This window comes from Macrobrachium nipponense, chromosome 15 (genome assembly GCF_015104395.2).
Source record: "Macrobrachium nipponense isolate FS-2020 chromosome 15, ASM1510439v2, whole genome shotgun sequence".
Taxonomy (NCBI): domain Eukaryota; kingdom Metazoa; phylum Arthropoda; class Malacostraca; order Decapoda; family Palaemonidae; genus Macrobrachium; species Macrobrachium nipponense.
The window spans coordinates 46,123,172-46,148,171 of NC_087208.1; the positions used below are offsets into that span (position 1 = coordinate 46,123,172).

General features: G+C 35.1%; 1 protein-coding gene and 1 pseudogene across 4 annotated transcripts; both read right to left on the bottom strand.

Annotated features, from left to right (window-relative positions):
* Window positions 1-8,445: 8,445 nt before the first annotated feature.
* On the bottom strand, window positions 8,446-21,915 carry LOC135226680 (four-domain proteases inhibitor-like; annotated as a pseudogene).
* A 1,131-nt stretch (window positions 21,916-23,046) lies between these two features.
* On the bottom strand, window positions 23,047-24,834 carry LOC135226871 (uncharacterized). 4 transcript variants are annotated; one of them, XM_064266565.1, is made up of 4 exons: window positions 24,711-24,834; window positions 23,868-23,999; window positions 23,620-23,729; window positions 23,047-23,275 (listed from the first exon to the last, which is right to left on the bottom strand). In XM_064266565.1, the coding sequence occupies exons 1-3, from the start codon at window positions 24,811-24,813 to the stop codon at window positions 23,653-23,655; spliced, it is 312 nt and encodes a 103-aa protein (XP_064122635.1). In that variant the 5' UTR covers window positions 24,814-24,834; the 3' UTR covers window positions 23,047-23,275; window positions 23,620-23,652. The 4 variants fall into 4 exon arrangements, with proteins under 4 accessions (XP_064122635.1, XP_064122636.1, XP_064122633.1 ...); XM_064266566.1 differs by having other exon boundaries at window positions 23,607-23,729; XM_064266563.1 differs by having other exon boundaries at window positions 23,620-23,735.
* Between the last annotated feature and the right edge of the window lie 166 nt (window positions 24,835-25,000).

Consider the following 25,000-nt stretch of genomic DNA (forward strand, 5'->3'; position numbering starts at 1 on the left):
CGGCACCTATGCTGGTTGAAGAGGACTATCAAACGACCGCATTGGGCAAGGACCAATTCGACGTCCAGCGACTGGCGGGCTTTCATCAGAAAAGACGGCATGCATATGATTTTATACTGGACGACCGGTTCCATTGTTAATAACAAGTCACTGTATTTGACTCCTGCTTTGTTTACTTTGCTGTAACGTTATATCAACGTGTCAGTTGATAAGGGGAATCGTACAGATTCCCGAAAGCTATCTTTGCTGTTTTTAAACTGAAATACTATGTACATTTACATAACGGTGATTTGTTTTCTCCATTATTATTAGTAGTATTATTATATTATTATTATATTATATTATCTAGTAATTACACATTGACACATCGTTTTACTGTCATAATCAAAAGCAAAACTGAGTAATATATTCAATTGTGTAATGTATGCTTAATGTAGTCACGAATGATACATATATTATATTTTTATGACAATTATTATTAACATAGTTTAAGCTCCCACTCTCCTGTGCACAGGTATTCTGATCTCAGGATTGCTTTCGTATCTGTTCATCCAGAGGAGTCAGAAAATTAAACATCAAATCGATATTTAGAAGGAACAAAAAAGTAAACTTATTTTTGGATTTCATTTGTATTATATTTCTTTTTTCTTGTAACAAGCACGATACTTCTGTCAAGAGGACCAAATGAGGATTAGGGATCTGTCGTGATTATCTTATCTTGAGTGTAATTCTACTTCCATTTTGTTTCTCTTTTTGCCTTTATTTCCCAGTTACTTGACAGTTTGAAATGTCAGTGGGATACTGTTAAAACGCCTTAGCGAATCTAATATGCATTCAGTCAAGTCAGCCTCAGACTGCCTCAAATATTTCTGTCAAATTCTTTTATTCTAAACCAAATGAAAGTTTCGAAAATCAATATATGTATTCGTCTAGATTTAACTCTTATTCCCAAAATAAGAATCGGTTTTTTAAATTCTTTTTAGTTAGTATAAAAAAATGGAAATGTTTGTGTTTATTACATTTTTAACTCGATGTCTTGTTTCCTCGAAAACAAATAATAATTCAGTTGGTTCTCCGCCATTCCTTTGCATTACGTAACTTGTAGCATATTAAGGGTTTCCTCTGGGCAGAAACATAATATTCTACGTGGGATTATGTCAGAGAATTTGCGAATGAAATACAAATGGCAACTTACACCCGGAAGCTTTCATCTAGTTACTGTTTTTGAACATACTGGAGCTTTACATTTCATATATTTACTAATAAACAAATTAGAGTATTGTATATAGATATGAAATGTATCTATTAATATATATATTATATATATAGTTATATATATATATATATATATATGACTATATAATATATATATATAGTATAATATATATATTATATATATATATATAACTATATATATATTTATATATATATATATTATATATATATATATATATATATATATACATTGTCTGTATTTATATGTGCTACAAATGAATGCAATTACTATTACCTATAGCAGCTGATGTTAATTGTAGATCATTTAAATGGAATTTGGTTATGATATTAATTAAGCATTTATGGCCTTGACAGGAAAAGGATTTAAGTGTTTAGCAATAGACATATATTGATGAAAACGTAACTTTTCTGATAACTACTTAAACAAGTAATGCTTAGTTAATAAAAGTAAGAGGTCACGGTAAGGAAAATTACCATTGTAAATTTATGTAAATGCTATGAAATCACTGTAAAACTGCATTAATGAATTTTCTCCAATAAAAAAAATCACCACGGTGTACGATGAGCTAAAATGAAATTGAAATTAGCTCACTGCTCTATGAGGTGTGACCCCCCTTTTTTCGCCATCAACGACCATACGGTCGTTTTGAAAGCTAGTCTGTAAGGGGAGTTGTGTTGTTTCTTATGACGTGGCGATATACACGCATTTCGCGACATATTATTATCAAGTATATGATGATTAGTCAGTTGGAAGCTGCTGAGGTTAATATGGTGGGTATGTCCTTAAAACGCTCGCTTTCGTACAACGAATTTCTGAAATTGTTGACTACAATATCATCCTCTGCTTCCGAGGGGGATTTACATGTTCATATATTTGATGGTAAAATAATGTATATGTACACACACACACACAACACACACACACACACACACACATATATATATATTATATATATATATAATTATATATATATATATATATATTATATATATATTATATATATATATATATATTAATATATATACTATCTACTATATAGATTGACAACATATATATATAATATATATAATATATTATAGATATATATATATAGATATATATATATATATATATTATATAATTATACCTATTTATATTTATATACTATATATATATATTATATATATAGATATATATATATAGTATTATTATATAGATATATATGACTACAACCTATATTACCGGCTAATCCAGACACAAAGTTTGTTATTAAATTTTTAGTTAGCGGCTGATGTAAAATTCAAAATAAATGCTGTGGAATGTTATATTAACTGCTCATGTTAGTCACATTGTTCTGTCTCCTTATTATGAATGATTATTACACGATGAATTAGGATGTACGAAAAAGGGCGACGAAAAGGAAACTCTTACAGTACCAATTGCGTCGCTTTTGGGAATTAACCGAAAAGAAACCTTCGTGTGTCAATCGTACAAAAAAAACTTTATTATTATTATTATTATTATATTATTATTATTTATATTATTATATTATTATTATTATTATTATTATTATTATATTATAAAGGCTGAACGTTTAACTTATATGGTACCAACCCACAGGACCCACTGACTTGAAATTCGAGCTTCCAAAGATATGGTATTCACAGCAAAAAAGTAACAGGAGGTACAGTGAAATACTGAAAGGAAGAAAAAATAAATAAATAAATAAATAAGAAAATAAGCAAATTATTAAAATGCAAGGAGAATCGTATTGGCAAAGAAATGGGAAGCAATATTCAACTAGAGAATCCGTAGATTTTATTAGTATCCCCTTAAAACAAACAGGGATTTCGTCCTTGGTCTACGTTTTCGTTTAGAATGCAGTTACTCCATGGTCCTAGATGACACGTCAGCGAAAACTGGCTTCAGTGCAAACAAATCGAATTGTCCGACTCCTATAGTTCTTCGCTTCGCGTGGGCGAGACATCATTACGTAACAGACCAGTGGAATTTGGTGATGGAAGGCTTTTGCTAGGCGTTGGTATGTGTCTACGTTCTTGAGATTGGATGTGAAGTTGTGGACGAGTGTACTGCCCATGAAAAGCGAAGTTAACTTTACAAAATCTTACTGCAATGGGCGCTAGTTATTGCTCAGTGGTCTAAGTAGTTTTGACATGATCTGGTGCAAGCTTGGAAGGTCTACTAGAAGACACCCACTCTTTTCTAGTTTTTATTTTTAGGCGTCAAGCCTTAATTTTTTTATGCATTAAGATGGCAGACTTTCTAGTCTAGAGGAATTTTAAGAGTTAAGTTTATACATTTTTCGTATTTTTTTTCCTACCTACATTTATGGATTTGCCAGACTTAATCTAGTTCTTAAAGCAAGCGTTAATAATCTTTAAATGAGTGGTCTTTGATTAAACTATCTTCAATTATAACTAGTACATAAAGTAACGGTACATACTTTGTTCAGCTTTTTCATAATTATATGTAATGGAGGGAGTTTAGTTTCCTTTAATCCATACTAGAAACTTAATTTTTTTTTCAGATACACGGTTTTATACTAGATATTTACTACTATTCAGGTTAGTCACTTCATTTAATAAAAATTGGTATAGTGTTAAATATTTCTAAGATACATCTTGGTTAGTCATAATGTTTTTAAGGAATGTCGATTTGGTGTAAAAATTTTAGGATCCTGTTATTATTTGTTCCTCTAAGGTAACTTTTATGTATTACTTCAAGTAGGTGGAATAGAATTAGTATTTGAAAGCAAATTTTAAAAAGAGCTTAATTTTAATATGCTAGTGTGACTTTTAATATCAGTGATTTCCTGGCAATTACTTTTAAACTAAAACAAAATCTAATCTTGAGATATTTTAATAAGTTATCTTGCAATATTTTATTGGGTATTAGCTTAAAATTTCTTCCAGATTGTACTGAACTACAAATACTTCAAGTTCAGAAGTCTTTCAAGCATCTTTTTGGAAGAATTAAAGTCTTGAAGAAGGAAGACAATGCGAAAGTTGAAGCTCTGAAACAATGATAGCTTTTCTCAAACTACTCACTGAGGATTGAGGTACCAGGTTTACCATAATTTTTTCTTACCTCCACCCTTGCAGGGGCGGTGCCCCTGTAGGGGTGGAGGACCCCCATGCCCTGCCTGTTGGTCTTCGGACCTGCTGGCAGTTGCATGGGGTTTACTATTTTATTCCATTTCAGGTTATAATTCTAATAAATTATTCAGTAGTTAGCGTGCCCTCTTTATATATTTTGGTAATTTATAATAACAGCATATTAGATTAAATCTATCATTAAAGGTAACTTTTCTGATAATTTTTATATTTGATATAAAGTTAAATTAGTATAGATTAAAGCTTACTTCTTAACGTACCTTTTCTAATTTACTTTTTGACAATCTCTTGTAACTGCTTATGTTAGATTATATTTTGCTTTTTCTTGGAATCAACGTTTTTACTTTTAACTTTAAATTTAAAAAGAACTTAAATTTTTTACAGTCTCCAGTAACTGCTTATGTTAGATTATATTTTGCTTTTTCTTGGAATTAACGTTTTTACTTTTAACTAAAATTAACTTTAAATTTAAAATTAACTTAAGTGCATCGTCTAATGTAACATTTGACAATGTAAAGTGACTGCACATATGGAGATTAAATTTAATTTAAAGTAATTTTTTTCTTTGGCACATTTTCTCATCTTACTGTAAATTAAGATTAAGATTTAATTTTAATAATAACTTTAAAAAAAAAACAGTGAATTTAAAGTAATTTTGATAGTATTTCTACATGTTTTATTCCTTAGTCAACTGAATTTTAATTCTTTATGCTTTTAATATTTCTCTGTTTAGATTTTATCTTTTTATTGGCGTTAATTACTAAAAGGCCTTAAATTCTGAATGAGTTTAGTTTTTAAGTTTTTGGTTTGTTGGCTAAAATTAATATTTTTCTTTGAAATTTTAATTTCGATTCTTTAACTTAACCTTTTATATACTTTTAATCAGTCTTGAGTTAACGTAACAATTGATTTAACATAAACCCATGTTTAACTTGATTCAATTTTTTTGCTAAGTATCCAATTAACAAACCATCTGTTTTTACAATGGTGTGAAAACTAACAATTTGTGTGCTATTACTTCTATGCTAGTAATAGCAAAGGTGATAGTACAAACCTTTATTACTAATTGGCTAAATTGTTATTAATGTTCCAGCTTAATGTGAATTTGACTCTACATTGGCCCACTAGCTCTTTTGACTGACAGCTCAAATCTAGTTTAATAGCACCTTGGCTACTGAACTTTCATTTTTTTATTTGGGCATAAACGAAGGCTAAATACAAAAGTTTGTGTGGAAAACTTTTTTCATTTTGGGTTTAAAGACAAATATCTATATTACAGATTTATTTTTTCCTGTGGAAATTTTTATAATTTTTGAGGTTGAAAATGAGAAGTCTGTAAAATTTGTATTGATCTTGGGTTGATTCAAGTTATCCTAAGATGATATAGAATAGTTTTATGGATATTTTTTGTAAATTTTTTTCTGCCGCATTCGCTTGTATTTACAGGTCGGTTTTATTGTTGTTAACGCATTATTAGCAGAGTACTTTAGTACCGAAGCTTCTTGGTTATTAAATACCTGGAATGGAGGTGAGAGTTAAGCCTGAAATTGCTTCGTATGCATAATAGAAACTATTCCTGGTGTAGATTGTATAAGCTATTGATAAAATAAAAGTTTATAGACAATATTCTTACTGTTTCACAAATAACTACGTATGTGTTTCAACCTAATTTCTTTATATAATATAAGTTTTAGGGGTAAATTTACCTTAACCAGGATTTGTTCTACATGCTGAAAACCAAATCCCTCCACGGGATCAAGAGTTTACTAACATTTTTCTGAATGCTGAAAATGCTGTTTTTCATAACATTAGAATAAATAAAACATTACTTTTGGTTTTTAGTTGTATGACCTTGAGATAGTTCTTACAAAATGTAAACTTGGGTTATTATGAAAGATTAATTTTGCCTGAAAAGCTGAACGAAAGCATAGGTATAACAAACAGTGAGTTTGGCTCTCGTCTGACTAATCTCATTAAAAGTTCATTAATCTGAAACTTAAAAAATCAAAACTTTTACCCAACTACTTAATATTACGAAGCCGCTATCCAGGTAATCGAAGAATGTGGTAATTTAAATTCAGAATTTTCTGTATACGCTACCTGGTATCGGTACCAGGTCTCAATATCACTAGATTTTCCATGAAACTAGTTCGTTGTCATGCTAGTGCACTAAACAATTTGAAAGAATACTTTTATAAGGACTGCATTTTAAGTGCAATTGTAAATGGCAGGGGAATAAATGTTCTTTAAAGTTTTTAAATACTACAAGAAGTGCTGGAGGTAACTTAAGCTAGATTAGGTTTTCATTAAGATAAAAATGATTGAAAAAATCTAATTTCTGCAAGGAAGACTGGAGGTAACAAATAGATCAGTATAAATACAATGGTGGTTGTAGTTTATAGAAAATATAAATTCGGCGGTATTATAGAGAAAATCTTCGGTGTATTCAATTGCAAATACAATGGGTTTATTTTATAAAGAATAACAGGGTGTTAGGAAGTGATACGAAACTAACATACTTTAGAAAAATACAATGCCTTGAACAAATATTCTTGTACGTACTGTTGAAGGTGGATAAGTACGTACACGAAGAAATACCACCACTTAGTTCTTGGGATATATTTAACTATATATAGCATTAATGAAAGATTATTCTGGTAGCAGACTGTTATAGGTTACCAGTGAGTTCTATGTAGGTAAAAGACTTTGCTAGAGAAGTAGAGGGGTGTTAAGCGTCCAGGGTGGATTACAATAGTATTCTGAGATTAAATATAAAAGAAACTTTGCGTCTGATCCAACCTTAAAGACCTGTCCAGATAGATAAGTTATAGAAAAACTACGTTATGTTATAAGTGGTGGGTTACGTGTTAATACAGAGAAGGTTTTGGAAGCAGACTTGTAGCTATTAATAGGAGGTCGTGTCAATAGGGGGGGAATAAGTTTCGTCTGAATGTGCCCCTAATTGCTTAGCTTTGTAGCCTTCATAAATCAGATCATATCAAATCAAAATGTCCAAGAACTAGGATTGAACCAGTGAACTATGAAAAGATAATACTGTTGGTATTATTTGTGCTTCGTTTTATAGCTTTCTTTACAATTTTCGTTTAGGTATCTGGCAATTTATTACAGGAGAACACCCTGTAGTGGGGGGTACCATCGTCAGTGGACCTCATGCAGTTCACTGTAGACATTACTAAAGGTCTTTGCAGCGTCTCTTAGACTCCTAGCTGCAAACCTTTTCGTTACTTTTACTGTGCCTACATTCATATTATCTTTCTTCCATCTTCTTACCCTCCCGCTCCTTACAATTATTTCAAAGTTACACCTTTCAAAGATACCTGCTCTCAATTTTCTTTCCATCGCTGAATGACCTCACAGGTCCCAGTGCTTGGCCTTTGGCCTAAACTCCATGTCCCGTTATAGATGAATAATATGGCTTTGATCTTCAGTTTCCAACTTTGAAGTCAGTTTACTAGATATGTTACCAGATGACCTTTGAGAAAAGTTATCAATATGTCATAGGTTCTATTTCATAATTCCATTTATCATAAAGACTAGACTAATTTAGTATTTAAATTAAACAGATTTGTTTGTATTGAATTACTTTCAGATGCTCGTGAACTGAGGCCTATCTTCTGAAGCCACAAAGAGACTTTAATTCGGATTCTCTCGTCTAGAACGAAATACTGGACTCACCAGCTGTGACATCTTGATCCAAGTTTTGTATATTCCTCAAAGTGGGTTATCTCAACTTCTTTTTATCCATATATGTATGGATATATATTACATACACAAATCAAACGGTATCTTTAATTATTGTAAAGTAAAATATTTCGAATTGACATAACCCTCTTGTTATAATTTCAGGGGTATTAGCTATAATCAATAACCTTTATTCCAGGAGTCATTTACAGTATACCTTTGTTTAAGCAGGCCACTCATACAATGAACAAACCGATATTGGCACTATATAGAAGTTTTGTTTTCAGCCAATAGTTATTAGCCTTACGCCATATTTTACTGGCTCTTTGATATATACAAATAGATCAGAAAGCTACATTTAAAGAACCATTCCTAGGTTTTAATAAAACTCCCTTCAATGAGATATTTCATTCATTCTGATAAAAGAGGACTCAAAACAGCCACTAAGACATCGTCGATAATATAATTTTTTGAGAATAAGGGGATCACGCACGCGAAGTGTTGTAGCACTGGCTCTTGCCTCAAATACTAACAATTTATTGAAATGGTTCATAATCTCTTACCAGTATAGTTTTATAAAAAAAAATTCAACACCTTGAAAACGAGAGATGCAGCCTCATTGATAATTTTTTGAAGGGACGAGAACTTCTAAAATGACAAAATTGGTTACAGAAATCAAAATACAAAAAAGAAAAATTCTGAATTTAGAATAATTCAAATTGATTGGAGTCTTCACTTTCCGATTAAAATTCTCTTCGGTGGGATCTCCACTTTAGACCCTCAGAGTGGTAGAATGTATCTTCTGGTGGGTGATGGTGCTGTTGGAGAGGTTTAGAAATATAATTCATACATATGCATACTTACATACACACACCTCCATATATATACATATGCATATATAAGTATGTATACGTTATATATAGTATATATATGTATAACTGAATCACGAAAGTTTGGAACGTGATGAATATACAAATAAAGGTAGTAGCACCGAGGGAAAGTGAAATACTGGAGCGCCGCGAGATCTTTCACTGCTCAGTGAAGAACCTTTAGTCGAAAGATCTTGTAGCGGTCCAGTGTTTCATTTTCCTTCACGGCTTCCACATCTATTTTAGTATATATATATAGATATATATATATATATCTATATATATATTCTCTATATATAATATATATATATATACCCACACACACACATGTATTACGTGAATTAAAATACATATAGGAGCAAGGTATTGACAACTTATAGACGCTGTCTTTTCAACGATTGTGAAGAATGAAGATCCTACTAACAAGAAACCTAATACCTCAAAATACACTTAAGAATAATTAATAATAATAATAATAATAATAATAATCAATAATAATAATAATAATAATACATAATAATAATAATAATTAATAATTAATAATAAGATTTGGCGCCTTGGAGGAGTGGCCGGTTAGGTCGTCAATAGACTTAAGTCAAGGGAAGCAACATTGGGGGCTGGTAGTCGTTGGATGGGTGACCTCTCTCCTCGGCGTTGATTCTTGGGAGAAGGATCTTTACCATAATTTCTCAGTCTACTCAGCTGTAAAGAGTACCTATCCCTGATGGGGTAGGGTCCCCAGCGATGGGATTTAAATAGCAAAAACTCAGCAAGGATGGAAAGAAATGAAGGAATAAACGACACGACGTAAAGGAACATTGGAACAGAGGATGCTTCGTCCGGGAACCAGGTATTCACACAATTGTAGGGAAGACGGTCAGGTACTTGGAGGTCGTCATCCAGCAACTGATCCACAACAACGAACAGACGTGAATCAACAGCCGAGATTGGAGCTACAGAGGCAAAGAGGGAAGAAATGGACAGAGAAGAAAAGGAAACATGGAGATCTACATCAGAAGCAACCCGTCGAAGAGAGAGGATATAGAAGAAGGATTGGTCACCATTCCTTGGAATGAGAGGAATAACACCCCCAAACAGAGCAGAGCTGGCAGACCAAGTAAGGAACATAAAGAAAGAACTGGCTCTCCCAACAGAAAGAGAAGAACTGAAGGAAATGTCACACGACAACGAATTACACGAAGACGAACTGAGAGACGATGCCACAGAAGGACGACAGGGAGGATGACGTATCAAACAACGGACACACGAAGAAACAAGACGACGTGTAACAGAGAGGGAGGAATGGGTAGAAAAGATCAGACAAGGATGGAGCAGATACAGAGAGAAAAACAAAGATCCCCTCCATGAAAGCCGACAAACAACAAGAAATTAAGGAGAAAACAAGTGAGGTCATGAAATAATGGGACAATACACACACAGTATACACAGAACAAAAACTTGACATATGCAGGAGCAAGATTCGTAGCAGAACTGATGGGGATTCGAACACCAACCCACCGTCACAACCGGACCCAACAGAAACCAAAAACAGCAAACCTATTGAAAAAAGCGCGCTGGAAAAGCAAATCATGTGATGAGATCTGACGTGAGTTAAACTGAAAGAGATGGCACAGAAAAAAAGCGAGAAGCAGGAAAACAAAGGAGGAAACTTCAACGAGAAATACAAAGTACAAGAGAGAGAGACTAAACAACACAATAGAAGATGTAGAACAGAGGCTTAAGGCCAAAGCACACAAGATCCAAACGCTTACATGAAACAGGAATAAGGGATACCAACAGAACAAAAACTAGTCGGAAATCCCAACAGAAAAAAGATTATATAGCCAACTAGAAGGGAAGACAACCACCCAGAAAATTCGTGAAGCCAACCAAGTAAGAGACTCTGGGAAAAAATTATGGGAGCAATCGGTTATCAACAACAAAATGCAACATGGGGCTCAGAAGTCAAGGAAGAAGAAACAGGGAGAATAAAACAAAGAATTCACAGACATCACGCCAGACACAGTCAGACACAACTTTAAAGAAAAATGCCAAAACTGGGAAAGCCCAAGGTCCCGAGAAGTCCATGGATACGGCTCAAAAACTTCAAGGCCCTACACCCACGAATAGCAGAAACAACTCCAGCAATTGTATCTCAAATCACCAAGCACCCAAATGGATGAACACAGGAAGAACATCCTTAGTACAAAAAGACAAGAGTAAGGGAAATATGACCAGTAAACTACAGGCCTATCAACTGCCTACCAATAATGTGGAAGGTTACTAACAGCAGTGGAAAGATCTCGCGGCGCTTCCAGTATTTTCACTTTACCTTCGTTTCTACCACCTTTTATTTGATACTCAGTGAAAGGCTATACAACTTACCTAGAGGAGACAAAACACCATCCCACCAACAGAAGGCTGGCCAGAAGGAAGTGTAGAGGGACAAAAGACCAGCTCCTGATAGACAAAATAGTAATGAAGAAACAGTAGGAGAAGGAAAACAACCTAAGCATGGCATGGATAGTACTATAAGAAAGCCTCTCTTCGAATGATACCACAAACATGCCTAATAGAATGCCGAAATATATGGGGCAGAGGGAAAATACCATCAGCTCTCAACAAACAATAGCGCAACTGGAATACAATACTTACAAGCTCTGGAATAAGACTAGCAGAGGTTAATATCAGGAGAGGATCTTGCCAGGGCGACTCACATGTCCCCATACTCTTCGTAGTAGCCATGATTCCAATGACAAAAGTACTACAGAAGATGGATGCCGGGTCACCAACTCAAGAAAAGAGGCAGCAAAATCAACCCATCTGATGTTCATGGCCGACATCAAAGCTGTATGGTAAGAGCATCAAGGAAATAGGATACCCTTAATCCAGACTGTAAGGATGTATCTGGGACATCAGGCTGGAGTTGAATAGAAAAAATGCGCCTTAAGTAAACATACAAAAGGCAAAGTAACGAGAACCGAAGGGATTAAAGCTACCAGATGGAGCAAAATCAAACACATAGATGAGGACAGGATACAAATACCTGGGAATAATGAAGAGGAGGATATAAAACACAAGAGATGAAAGGACCACGATCAGGAAAGGAATTAATATGCAGAGATTCAAGGCGATACTCAAGTCAAAAATCAAACGCCGGAAATATGATAAAAAGCCATATAAAAAACATGCAGTTGCCAGTAATCAGATACAGCGCAGGAATAGTGGAATGGACGAAGACAGAACTCCGCAGCATAGATCAGAAACAGGAAAACAAAATGGACAATACACAAAGGCACTTACCCCAGAGCAAATACGGACCAGACTATAATAACCGAAAGGAAGGAGGAGAGACTACTAAGTATAGAGGACTGCGTCCAAACATCAGAAAACAGAGCACTGGGGGCAATATCTGAAAACCAGTGAAGACGAGTGGCTAAAGAGTGCATGGGAAGAAGGACTAATAAAAGTAGACGAAGACCAAGGAAAATATACAGAGGGACAGGAGAAAGACAGAAAGAACAGAGGACTGGCACACAACAAAACCAATGCAGGACAAATAAATGAGACAGACTAAAGAAATAGCCAGCGATGACCAATTGGCAATGGATACAGAGGAGGAGAGCAAAGAAGGAAACGAAGGAATGATAACAGCAGGAACAAGATCAAGCCTTAAGAACCGATATGTCAAAGTATGATAGACGGAAATAACATCTCTCCCATTATTTAGGAAGTGCAATACGAAAAGTGAAACCATAAACCACATAGCAAGTGAATGCCGGCATTGCACGAACCAGTACAAAAAGAGGCATGATTCATGGCAAAAGCCATCCACTCGGAGCTGTGGCAAGAAAACATCAGCTAACTCTTGCCGTAATTAAGTGTACAGCACCAAACTGCAGGAGTGATAGAAAAACGCTCAGGCAAAGATCCTCTGGGACTATGAGTATCAGAACGGAAGGGTGATACGTGGCAAACAGACCAGACGTGACGTTGATTGACAAAGTCAAGAAGAAAGTATCACTCATTGATGGCGCAATACCATGGGACACCAGGCTTGAAGAGAAAGAGAGGGAAAAAAAGGAAAGTATCAAGATCTGGAAATAGAAATAAGAAGGATCTGGATATGCAGTGGAAAATGTACCCATAATCATAGAAGCACTAGGAACGATCCCAAGATCATGAAAAGGAATCTGGAAAAACTAGAGGGCTGAAGTAGCTCCGGGCCATCATGCAGAAGAGGGTGATCCTAGAAACAGCAAACATAGACAGAAAGGATGGACTCCTAGGAGGCAGGATGCCAACCCGGAACCCACACTATAAATACCAGCACAGTCGAATTGGAGGACTGTGAAGATGCCCCCCCCCCCCCAAAAAAAAATAATAATAAAAAAAAAATAATAATAATAGTAACAATAAAACTTCACAAGGCCCTAACAACCACGAGAATAGCAGAAACAACTCCAGCAGTATCTCAAATCACAAGCACCCAATGGACTGACCACAGAAGAACATCCTTAGTACAAAAGACAAGGAGTAAGGGAAATATAGCAGTAACTAAAGGCCTATCACTGCTACAATAATGTGGAGTACTAACAGGTTTATCATCAGTGAAGGCTATTACAAACTACCTAGAGGAGACAAAACACCATCCCCACCAACAGAAAAGGCTGCAGAAGGAAGTGTAGGGCACAAAAGACAGCTCCTGAGAGACAAAATGGTAATGAAGAACAGTAGGAGAAGGAAAACCAATAAGCATGGCATGGAAGACTATAAGAAAGCATTCGCCATAGATTACACACACATGGCTAAGAGATGCCTGACAAATATATGGGGCAGAGCGAAAATACCATCAGCTTCTCAAAAAATACACAATGCGCAACTGGAATAACAATACTTACAAGCTCTGGAAATAAGACTAGCAGGGTTAATATCAGGAGAGGGATATCCAGGGCGGACTCACTGCCCAATACTCTTCGCGCAGGAGCCATGATTCCCATGACAAAAAGTACTACGAAAGATGGAATGACCGCGTACCAACTCAAGAAAAGAGGCAACAGAATCAACCATCTGATTTCATGCGACGACATCAAGCTGTGTGGTAAGACCATCAAGGAAATAGATACCAAATATCCAGACTGTAAGGATTGTATCTGGGGACATCAGGATGGAGTGTGGAATAGAAAAATGCGCCTTAGTCAAACAACAAAAAAGGCAAGTAACGAGAAATGAAGGGATAAAGCGATACAGATGGTAGCAACATCAAAAACACATATGATGAGACAGGATATAAAACTGGGAATAATGAGAAGGAGGAGATATAAAAACACAAGAGATAAAGGACACGATCAGGAAAGATATATGGCAGAGACTCAAGGACGAGACTCAAGTCAAAACTCAACGTCGGGAAATATGATTAAAAGCCAAAAACACATGGGCAGTGCCAGTAATTCAGATACAGAGCAGGAATAGTGGAAGGACGAGGCAGCAGAACTCCGCCAGCATCGATCAGAAAACAGGAACATATGACAATACACAAAGCACTACACCCAGAGCCAAATACGGAACAGACTATACATAACACGAAGAAGGAGGGTTAGAAGGCTACTAAGTATAGAGGACTGCGTTAACATCGAAAACAGAGGCACTGGGGCAATATGTAAAACCGTGAAGACGAGTGGCTAAAGAGTGCATGGGAAAGAAGAGACTAATAAAAGTAGACGAAGACCCCAGAAATATACAGAGCCCGGCGGACACAGACAGACAGAACAGAGGACTGGCCCAACCAACAATGCACGGACAATACATGAGACAGACTAAAGAAATAGCAAGCGATGACAATTGGACAATGGCTAAGAGGGAGAGCTAATGAAAGGAAACTGAAAGGAATTATAAACAGCGGCACAAGATCAGGCCTCAAGACACTGATATGGTCAAAGGACGCTAGACGGAAATAAACATTCTCTCCCATAGTAGGAACTTATTTCTTGTCTGACAAGTGCAATACGAAAAATGAAACATAAACCACATAGCAAGTGTGTGAAGCCCGGCACTGCACAGAAACAGTACAAAAAAGAGGCCATGATTCAGTAGCAAAAAGCCCTCACTGGAGCCTGTCGCACGAAAACATCAGTACCTTGCAGTAATAAGTGAGTACGAGCACCAACCTGATGAGGAGTGATAGAAAACGATCAGCAAAGTCATCTGGGCTAGTGGTATCAGACGGACTAGGAGTGAAGTGCAAACAGAACCAGACGTTGCCGTTGATGACAAAGTCAAGAAGAAAGATTCATCATTGATGTGGCAATACATGGGACCACCAGAGTTAAGAGAAAGGAGGCAAAAAAATGGATAAGATATAAGATCTGAAAATAGAAATAAGAAGGATATGGGATATCGCCAGTGGGAAATCATAGCCCCACGAAATCAGCAGAGGAGACACTAGCACGATCCCAAGATCCCTGAAAAGGAATCTAGAAAAACTAGACGTATGAAGTAGCTCCAGGACTCATGCAGAAGAGTGTGATCCTAGAAACGAACACATAGTAAGAAGAGTGATGGACTCCTAAGGAGGCAGGCATGCAACGGAAACCCCACACTATAAACTACCAACCAGTCGGAATTAGGAGGACTGTGATAGAGCAAAAAACAATATAATAAAATAATAATAAATAATAATAATAATAATAATAATAATAATATAATAATAATAATAATATAATAATAATGTCGGTTTTGAAATAGCACATTCTACTTACGGCACGTCTTATCGGCCATTCTTGAGTGCAGGGTTATAGCAGGCAGCATCCCCAAACAGACAATCATTGGCATAGGTCGCCCCGTCACTACCACAGACAGGCTTGTACACCATGGGACACAGTTTTGCCGGCTTGCAGTACGGATTTAGTAATGGTTTGGCTGCAAAAGACATCATAAACTTTTCGTTACTCATCTGCTTTTGCCCCGTAGGAATGGTAGTCCATCAGTGCACCTGATGTAGTGTAGTCGTAGACATTATACCAAAAAGTCTTTGCAGCGTTCCTTCGACCCCTAGATGCAACAACCTTTCATTTCCCCGTATATGTGCCTGTGGTCATACTGCTGTCTTCCATCTGGCTGTTCCCTTCTAACAATTGCTACATAGTACGAATGCTATTGAGAGTTTTGTTCTCCTTGTTACACCGATTCCAACGTTACAGCACCTAGGCACGATGTATATGGACCAACTTTGGGTTGTTACCTGCTTAAAAAATGGCACTGAGTGGAGTCATGCAGTGTCGGGCTATCATTAGCCACACAGTGGTCTTTATTGCTGGTCAGTGGTGAGCTCGTGTGCTCAGAATAGGTTAGTAAACAATGGAAACTCATGGGAAACAACAAACCCCGCCACTCAGTGGCCTGTGTACTCGCAGCCTTGCTCTCAATTTCCCTTTCAGTGCTGAATGACCTTGGGGTACCAACGCTTGGTCTTTGATCTGAATTTTACATTTCATTTTCCCTTATCTGTTTATGTGTTGATAGCTGTAACAAATAACAGTAGACAATGAAGAACCTACAAGATGGTTTTATTAGTGTGTCCAGATTGTTACTTTATGAATAAGCTACATTAAGGTCAGGTTTCAAACAGGCTGCTCTCTTTAGTATGCAGCCTCAGTAATAGTTGTGACTGTCACTTCACGGGCTGGGGGTAAAATGTTAGGGCATAAAGACAAGAGGCTGCAGAGAGGATTCTTAGGTACTTCGTTTGGGGATGGAAATGAACATAGATCCCTATGTTATATACACATAGCTTGTCTAAATCCCTCAAGTCCTCAAATTGTGGAAGATATTAAGCTAGCGTTTCTAAAGTCCTCAACTTATGGAATATACAAACACAGCACAACTAAATTCCTCAGTTTGTGCAGGATACAATAGTAGGTCATCTACAGTAGCCTACTTGTGGAAGATATATACATAGTTTTTCTAAAGTCCTCAAATTGTTGATTGTATAAACATACCTCATCTAAAGTTCTCTATGGACATAGACCACCTAAAGTCCTCTACCTGTGTAATATATGTACATAGTTATCTAAAGTCCTCAACTTGACATAGTTGTCCTCATCTTGTGAGTTATGCAGACATCCTTATTCTAAAGTACTCAACTTGTGTAAGATTTGAACATTGTAAGGTCCCCTACATGTGGACGATTAGATCAAACTTCACACAAAGTCTCTCTACTCGAGAGATGTGACAATCAATTATCCCCATTTATTCAAATTGATCCCTGGGAAGCTACCAACCGCAGGGTCCTAGGTAGGCCAACTTGAGGTCGTTTATGAAACAAGCCCACTGGAGACAGGCAAGTTTGCGTAGTCCTTCCGTCACTCCGCAGGAATGGGTAGTAAACTGCCGAAAGCGAGAAAGGGCTGCAGAGTGGATTCGCGGGACCTTTTTATCTGGAAGAGGGATAGAGAAGACTACTGCACAACTTGTTTTTTTTACATGTATGCTCGAATACGTTATGGAATAACTGCAGAAATGGGTGTTCTCCTGTATATATATATAATATATATATATATATATGTAGAATATATATATATATATAGGATATTCTTTATATATATATACTAGATTATATATATATTAGATTATATATATATTATATATATATATAGATGATAGCAATAATATTAATAACAACAGCCACACAACAACCACATTTCTCCAGCATGGATCATTCCAGCACGATCCTTCAAGCAGGCAGCGTTATGGAATTCGCACTGGTTTCCGTAAGTCACCCCGTCACTCCCACACAATGGAGAGTACTCTGAGTACCATGACAACGACTGCTGACACTGGATGGACTACCAGTCCCACCGAGGGTGGGAAACGGGTTACGTTAATCGGGTAGTTTCGGCTGAGAACATACCTTGACGAAAGAGCGCACTATGTGGTTCATGGATGGTGGTGTGTGTGTATATTATATATCAATTCATATATATATATACATATATAGATCGATGAGTACGAGTATATATATATAATATATATATATATATATATAGATATTATATATATATATACAATATATATATATATATATATAATATATGTATATATATACTATATATATAAAATTATATATATATATGTAATATATTAATATATTATAATATAATTATAATAGATATAAATAGTGATACATATATATAAAGATATATGCCACGAAGGAAAAATAACGAATAAGGATCTGCGAGATCTTTCGACGGCTAACCGCTCTTTATGAGCAGAGGACTGACAAAGAGTACGGGAAAGACTAATCAAGAAGATTCGTAAAACATGCACAGGATAGCGGATAATGTGAGGCTTTAGTACTAGATCCAAGAACACCTGGAAGATGAACATCCTTCCAAACAAAGCACAAACAATGGGTGCCCAATTGAAGGTTTAAGACAATCACTCAGATACAAGGGTCCAGACCCAATCTAAAGTGATTATAGGTGACAGATATTCAGATCTTGGAAACAAAACCATATTCACATACATGACAGGACTACATTACAACAAAAATAAAAAGCTCTAAAGCAACTGAATTGGTTTAAGTCAGTAAAATTAATCTTTGAGGTCATTCTTAAACATGTTACAGATTAAAAGGTGTTAAATGAAAGGCCACGACTAACATGAAATTACAGTGAAAAGTAAGTTGTAATTGAAGCAGATTCTAAAAAGATTTCGTGATAATACATTCTTGACCTCCAACTTGCTCGTTAAAAACATAGAAGGAAAAAATTGTTATTTTTATGTAAGAGGTGGAGAAGGCCACCATCTCACATAAAAATATCAATTTTCCTCTATGTTTCTTACGAGCATTGCGCATTGTTCGTCCCGCAATATTTGATCAAGAAATTGAAACATAAGAAAAATAGGGAAAGATTTATGCTATCCTTACATATATAGACATTTGTTTAATAAAGCCCGCAAAAGAGGTGCATATAGTGTAAAAGTAAACAGCAGAAAGGGAAAATCTAAGGAACATTCTCAGTTTGCCTTGTTTAACGGATTTGCAACCATTAAATCATTGTTCAAAAGCTTTTAATGTCACCTTGTTTTTCCTATAATAACAACACTAAAAGGAATGGATAATAAAAAATGGCCCCAGAGAAAGCAAAAACATAATATATTAAATTCAATGTATGGATGTCCCTATTTTATCTCGGCACAGTATAGCAAAGGCCTAGAAGTAAGGCTAAGCCAGCATAAATATGTCTGTAAAAACGGGCAAAATACAATGCAATATTCATCATTTAAGTAAAAACAACCACCGAATGAAGTGGGATGGTTAGTCCGTAATTGCAAGTCAAGAGATGTCTTATTCACGAAATCTTTGAGAATCTGCTGATTTAATACAACTTACTTCTCATTGTAATTCAATGTATTCGTGGCCTTTTTCATTTAGAACCTTGTATCGTAAACATGTTAAGAATGACCTCAAAGCTATAATACTGAATTTATAATAAAAATCAGTTGCTAGGAGTTATTATTTTTTTGTAATGTATGGTCTGTCAGGATTGTGAATATGGTTGGGGTGGGGCTTTTGTTACAAGTTCGAATAGCTGTCACACTGTAATCCCTTAATTGTATGGCCTTGTATCTGAGATGATTTGTCTTAAACCTTTAAGTGCACCCATTGTTTATGCATTGTTGGAAGATTGTCATTTTCAGGTTTTGTGTTTCGGATTCAGGGACTAATCTCGTTATCTCATTCGTTTATTTTTCCTTCGTGGCATATATCTTTGATTTATGGATTTATCAAAGTTCCTAACTTTCCGTGATTACAGTTACACACACACACACACACACAAACACACACACACCCACACCACAACACACATAGTATATAATATATATTATAATATATGTATATATATAGTATAATATATATTATATATATATTATATATATTATATATATTAATTATTATAATATATTATATATAGATATATATATATATATATATAGTATTATATATATATATATAGTATTATATTTATATATATAATATAGTATATATATATATATAATATATATATATATATATTTATATATATATACATATATATATAATATTATATATAATTATACTTACATATATATGTATATATATATATATATATATATATCTATATATATATATAATATATATAATTTATATATATATATATATATATAATATAGATAAATATAATATTCTATATATCTATAGTATCAATTAAAAAAAATTCCCCCTTCGGTTACATATATGAAAATATATCATTTGGTGAGGTAAAGTGAATTGTAGATATTAAAGGACATTTGTAGCTGAATTGTATATAAAGGGATCACGGTCGATGTGATAATTATCATAACAAAAGGCTAGTGCTGTTCAACGCTCGAATTGGCCAACATGGTAGACGGGGTTCCATATCGATTCTAATTACGAAATGCATCCAGATCGAGGTGATTTTATGTCCGTGTACGATATGAAACTTATAGGTCTCTGTGGTAATTGGATAGCGTCACTGACTGTCCGATTTCGTCCCCGTCCACTTTGTGTCGGTGGTGGTTCGATCCCAGGGGGGGACGAAATTATGATCAATTAAAAAAACCTTTCGGGTACATATATGAATACCATATATCATTTGGAAGGTAAAGTGAATTATAGATAGTAAAGGAATTTGTAGTTGAATTGATATATAAATGGATCACGGTTCGATGTGATTAATTTATTCATATATATACTATATATAATATATATATATATATTATATGTATATATATATATATATATAGAATATATTAATAATATATATATATATAACAGATATATAGCTTCATATATATGATATATTATATATATATATAGAATATAAATATATATCATATATTTATATAATTACTAGTATATTATAACTAATATATATATATATAGAATATATATAGATATCTAGAGGTATATATATATTTATTATATATATATATATATATATATATATAGTCTATATATAATATATATATATATATATTATATATACTTATATGTATATTATACTATATATAGATATATAATATAATATATATATATATATAATATATATATATATAATAATATATATATATTATATATATATAATATTGTGTGTGTGTGTGTGTGTGCGTGTGCGTGTGTGTATGTATGTATATAACCTTGCAAATATTTATCAAGATAAGCAAAAATACGAGAACTCCTCGCAAAGCTTTTGTAATAGTTTCTCAATGATAAAAAAAAATTCACTCACCCTGCAAAATCGGAAGTTCCCCGATTGCAGAACCGAATCGGGCCAATATGGCGGCTGCCAAAATTGCACCTGACAGTGTCATCATCTTTGTTGAAGACAATTGCTGGCTTCTCGGAGAGAGGGAGGGAGAGAAAAAAAGGAAATCATTCAAGAAATAAGTTGAACATCACACTAAATATGAGTATATTTCTAAGTGATATTTTCACAGCTTCACCTTAAAATTAAAGGGATTTTTAAAGAATATGTAGTAAAGAAATCCTTCATTAAAATTTTCATGGAATCTTTTATTCTTAAAATTAGAATTAGTATTATTATTCTCTTTTTAAAATGAATGACGGCATGAAAAAAATATTAAGGATTCGTCAGATTCACTGGTTTCAGAGAGAGAGAGAGAGAGAGAGAGTTAATATCCCATCTCTCTCAGTTATTAAATCCCTTCTCTCTCATATTGAGAATAACCCGCTCTTTCTAAGCAATAAAACCTTGCCTGATATAACATCCGAAACCGTATTCGAGAAGAGAAAGACCAGATACTCGATACTAACCAAAAAAAAAAAAAGATTCCACTTGTCAGCTCCGGTTCCCAAAAGTTACGACTAAAGGACAGTCACCGAGCAAAGCCGTCTACTAGATTCAGGCGAAGACAGTCACTGGCCGAATCCTCTCAGCCTCAACTCGAGATACTGTGCTGACATGTAACTCTAATAGTTGCCAGATACTCTCGTATGATTATAGATCCACTGATATCCTGCTCATCGGAGGTTTGTCACGATTCGTCAGACGAAAGTTTGGTCTGGAACCAACTCACGTGTTGTGGGTTAGATTAGTTTTTTTTTTTTTTTTTTTTTTTTTTTTTTTTAGGCTCAGAATATCTTTGTCGTAGCATAACAAGGCGTAATGTTGATTTTAACATTCACTGGACGGGAATATAAAGAGTATTTTAATGGTAAAAAGGTTATCGCGGACTGCCTACGTTAATGAGAGATAGAGAGAGAGAGAGAGAGAGAGAGAGAGAGAGAGAGAGAGAGAGAGAGAGGCAGCAGAATTGAGAGCTGGGCAGCTCATTCCCTTGACAGTTCATCCATTGAAAAGAGAGTCTGACTTTCTTCATGTATATATATATATATATATATTATATATATATATATATATCTATATATATATATATATATATACACACACATACACGTTACGATTTTCATTACTATTTCTATAAGTAATTTGAATTTTAGCTGTTATTCAAGATGAATTACAACTATGTTGGAAAGGATGCTTTAAAGTTGGTTAGTATATTTAGGTAAAACTGATAATTAACATATGTTACAACGTATTATTTGTGTTACGTGCACCAGGCTAACAAATGTAAATAAATACATGACAGCTGAGTACTGTTTTGAATTTTTGGAGCCAGAGTAAACCAATAATTAAGTTCATTTGTGAGGTTTTGTATTTGGAAAAAATTCGAAAAGCAAAAATAATCTGGGATAGAACCAATGATTTCTTCAGCAGTTGCCAGATATTGATAGTTCCAAGGGACATCTCTGGAAGTCAAAACACCATTAAAGTTTGCCCCGCGAAGTTTGGAAGTCTGCTTGGAAATATTGTTCGTTTTTCTTATTGGCTGATCGAGCGTTGCTTCAGAGGGTCACGGTTGTTGATGTCAAAATTAAAAAAAAAAAAAAAAAAAAGGGTTTGGTTTTGAGAAAAATATGAAAAAAAACCCAAATCACAGTTGCCAAAGTTCATGCAAGACACAAACACATATATGTACACATATATATACATATTTCGTGGTTTTATGGTAAAGTTCTGGAGGAAAAGTAAAATAAAAATTATTGCTGTGATGCTTTATTTATTTGATGCTTTGGCAACAGGCATTTCAGTCAATACCTCATTGCTATGATCAGGGGAATTTGACACATAAAACTACATTCATTATATGTTGGTCCTGGTGCCATACCAGCAAAAATCCAAGTGTAAGTGGATAAACATAATGTGACTGGAGAGAGATCTGGGATGATATCAAGTGCCTCTGTGCTGGAATAATCTAATGGTGAGATGCTGTCAAAGAAATAGAACAGGAAAATTTATGAGAGGAGTTTTAGGGTAAACGCAAAAACAAAATCATTATTTATACGCATTCGCCAGTTGATAGCAGATAAAGCTGTCACTATCTAGAGATACGTGATATTACTATATATAGTATATATTATATATAATATATATATATATATAATATATATATATATATATATATATAATATATATATATATATATATATCTACGAATATTAATCAAGATGACTAAACTCATAGAATATACACAGGCGTCAAAAGCCACGTTTTGGTGCTCGAGATACTAAATGAAAATAACAATCTGAAAAGCTGAAACCTGCAAAGGTCACCTCAGGTCATCGTAGCCGGGGAATCTGGAATGATTAGTAGTCCACCCAAGATTCGTACGCGAAAGGTTCTTGTATTGTGCCTCGCTCCGTAACGTAGGTTTCATTCCAGTCTGCGGCTGAGGAAAGAATGAAGGGCATCCTTAGAAGTAGAGAAATGCCGGGAACTGTAATCTTTACTTCATTTTCATATGCAAAGTGATCTAGAAACTACGAATGTGAACGAAATTGAGCTCCTGATCAAAACTTACGGCAGGGACTGTCGTATATCTTTCGGGTGCCATTGTAGTAGCATCTGAATAAATAATCTTTAGAGCAGTCTTCGTAGGTCTGGCCGTCATCGGCGCAGAAGGTGGAATTCCCAGTGCACTCCACCCAACAGTCTGTAACCAGCAAAAATAACAGTGATAAATAAGATCACAACGATCACTAAAATTAAACAAAATTTTGGCCAAAGTTCAAGCGCTGGGACGTATGAGGTCATTAGGATATCGTGGAAAGTAAGTTGGAATACGACAAAGATTTTGGAACTGGATCATAAAATCTGGGCCGACGCCCAATGCTGGGACGTATGAGGTCATTCAGGGCTGAAAATAAGGCAGAAATAATCGTTAGGGAGGGGGAAAGTAAAATGGACGAAACAATACGAACGGGTGTAGAAAGATATTCCATTGGGGAAAAAAGTTATAGACTTTCATCTGTAAAGAAAGTGACACATGAGCAACCTCACGCTGTGCACTGTATGCATTATTCAAGATTCCTTGCAGCATCCCTTAGGACCCTAGCTGCAGCCCTTTCCATTCCTGTTATTGCACCTCCGTCCATGTTCTCTTTCTTCCATCTTACTTTAGTACCTCAGCCCTCTCCTAACAATTGTTTCATAGTGCAACTGCTTTGAGGTTCCCGTTGGACCTTTTAGATCAACCTTTATACTCAATTTCCCTTTCAGCATAGGGCTAACAAATTTCACATTCCTCCCTTCGCTCCATTCATAGATTCAGTAGATACCCACTGGAGCAAGGAGGGCCATTCACTTCTGAATATTCGAACTCAAAAAGGGAACTTTACGAGAGCATCCAAAAACTGACACCTACCGTCGGACATCCAAAGTATTTGGTCGAAAATGTATCCCTGCACCTCTCCCAGAAGCAGTGCGACGAAGGCCGCTGAGAGAGCGGCGGTGATTGCTAGCTTCATGCCGTTCGGTTCGTGGAGGACCCAGTCTTGAAACCTGCGAAGCAAGAAGAGAAGGAATGAGAAGTAGCAACTTGAGTCGTCAGCCAAGAAAACAAAGATCTATTTTGAGACTTTAAAAGGATTTTAGTTTGACAAGGCTGGACTTCCGTGTCCATAACTCGATTGTTTGGGGGGTTGGAGGGTGGGG

Coding starts and splice junctions, on each gene's coding strand:
- LOC135226871 (XM_064266563.1), bottom strand. CDS start 24,813: ATGAAGCTAGCAATCACCGCCGCTCTCTCAGCGGCCTTCGTCGCACTG. Junction 24,000..24,710: donor AATACTTTGGATGTCCGACG/GTAGGTGTCAGT, acceptor TGCTGGTTACAG/ACTGTTGGGTGGAGTGCACT. Junction 23,736..23,867: donor GATATACGACAGTCCCTGCC/GTAAGTTTTGAT, acceptor TTCTTTCCTCAG/CCGCAGACTGGAATGAAACC.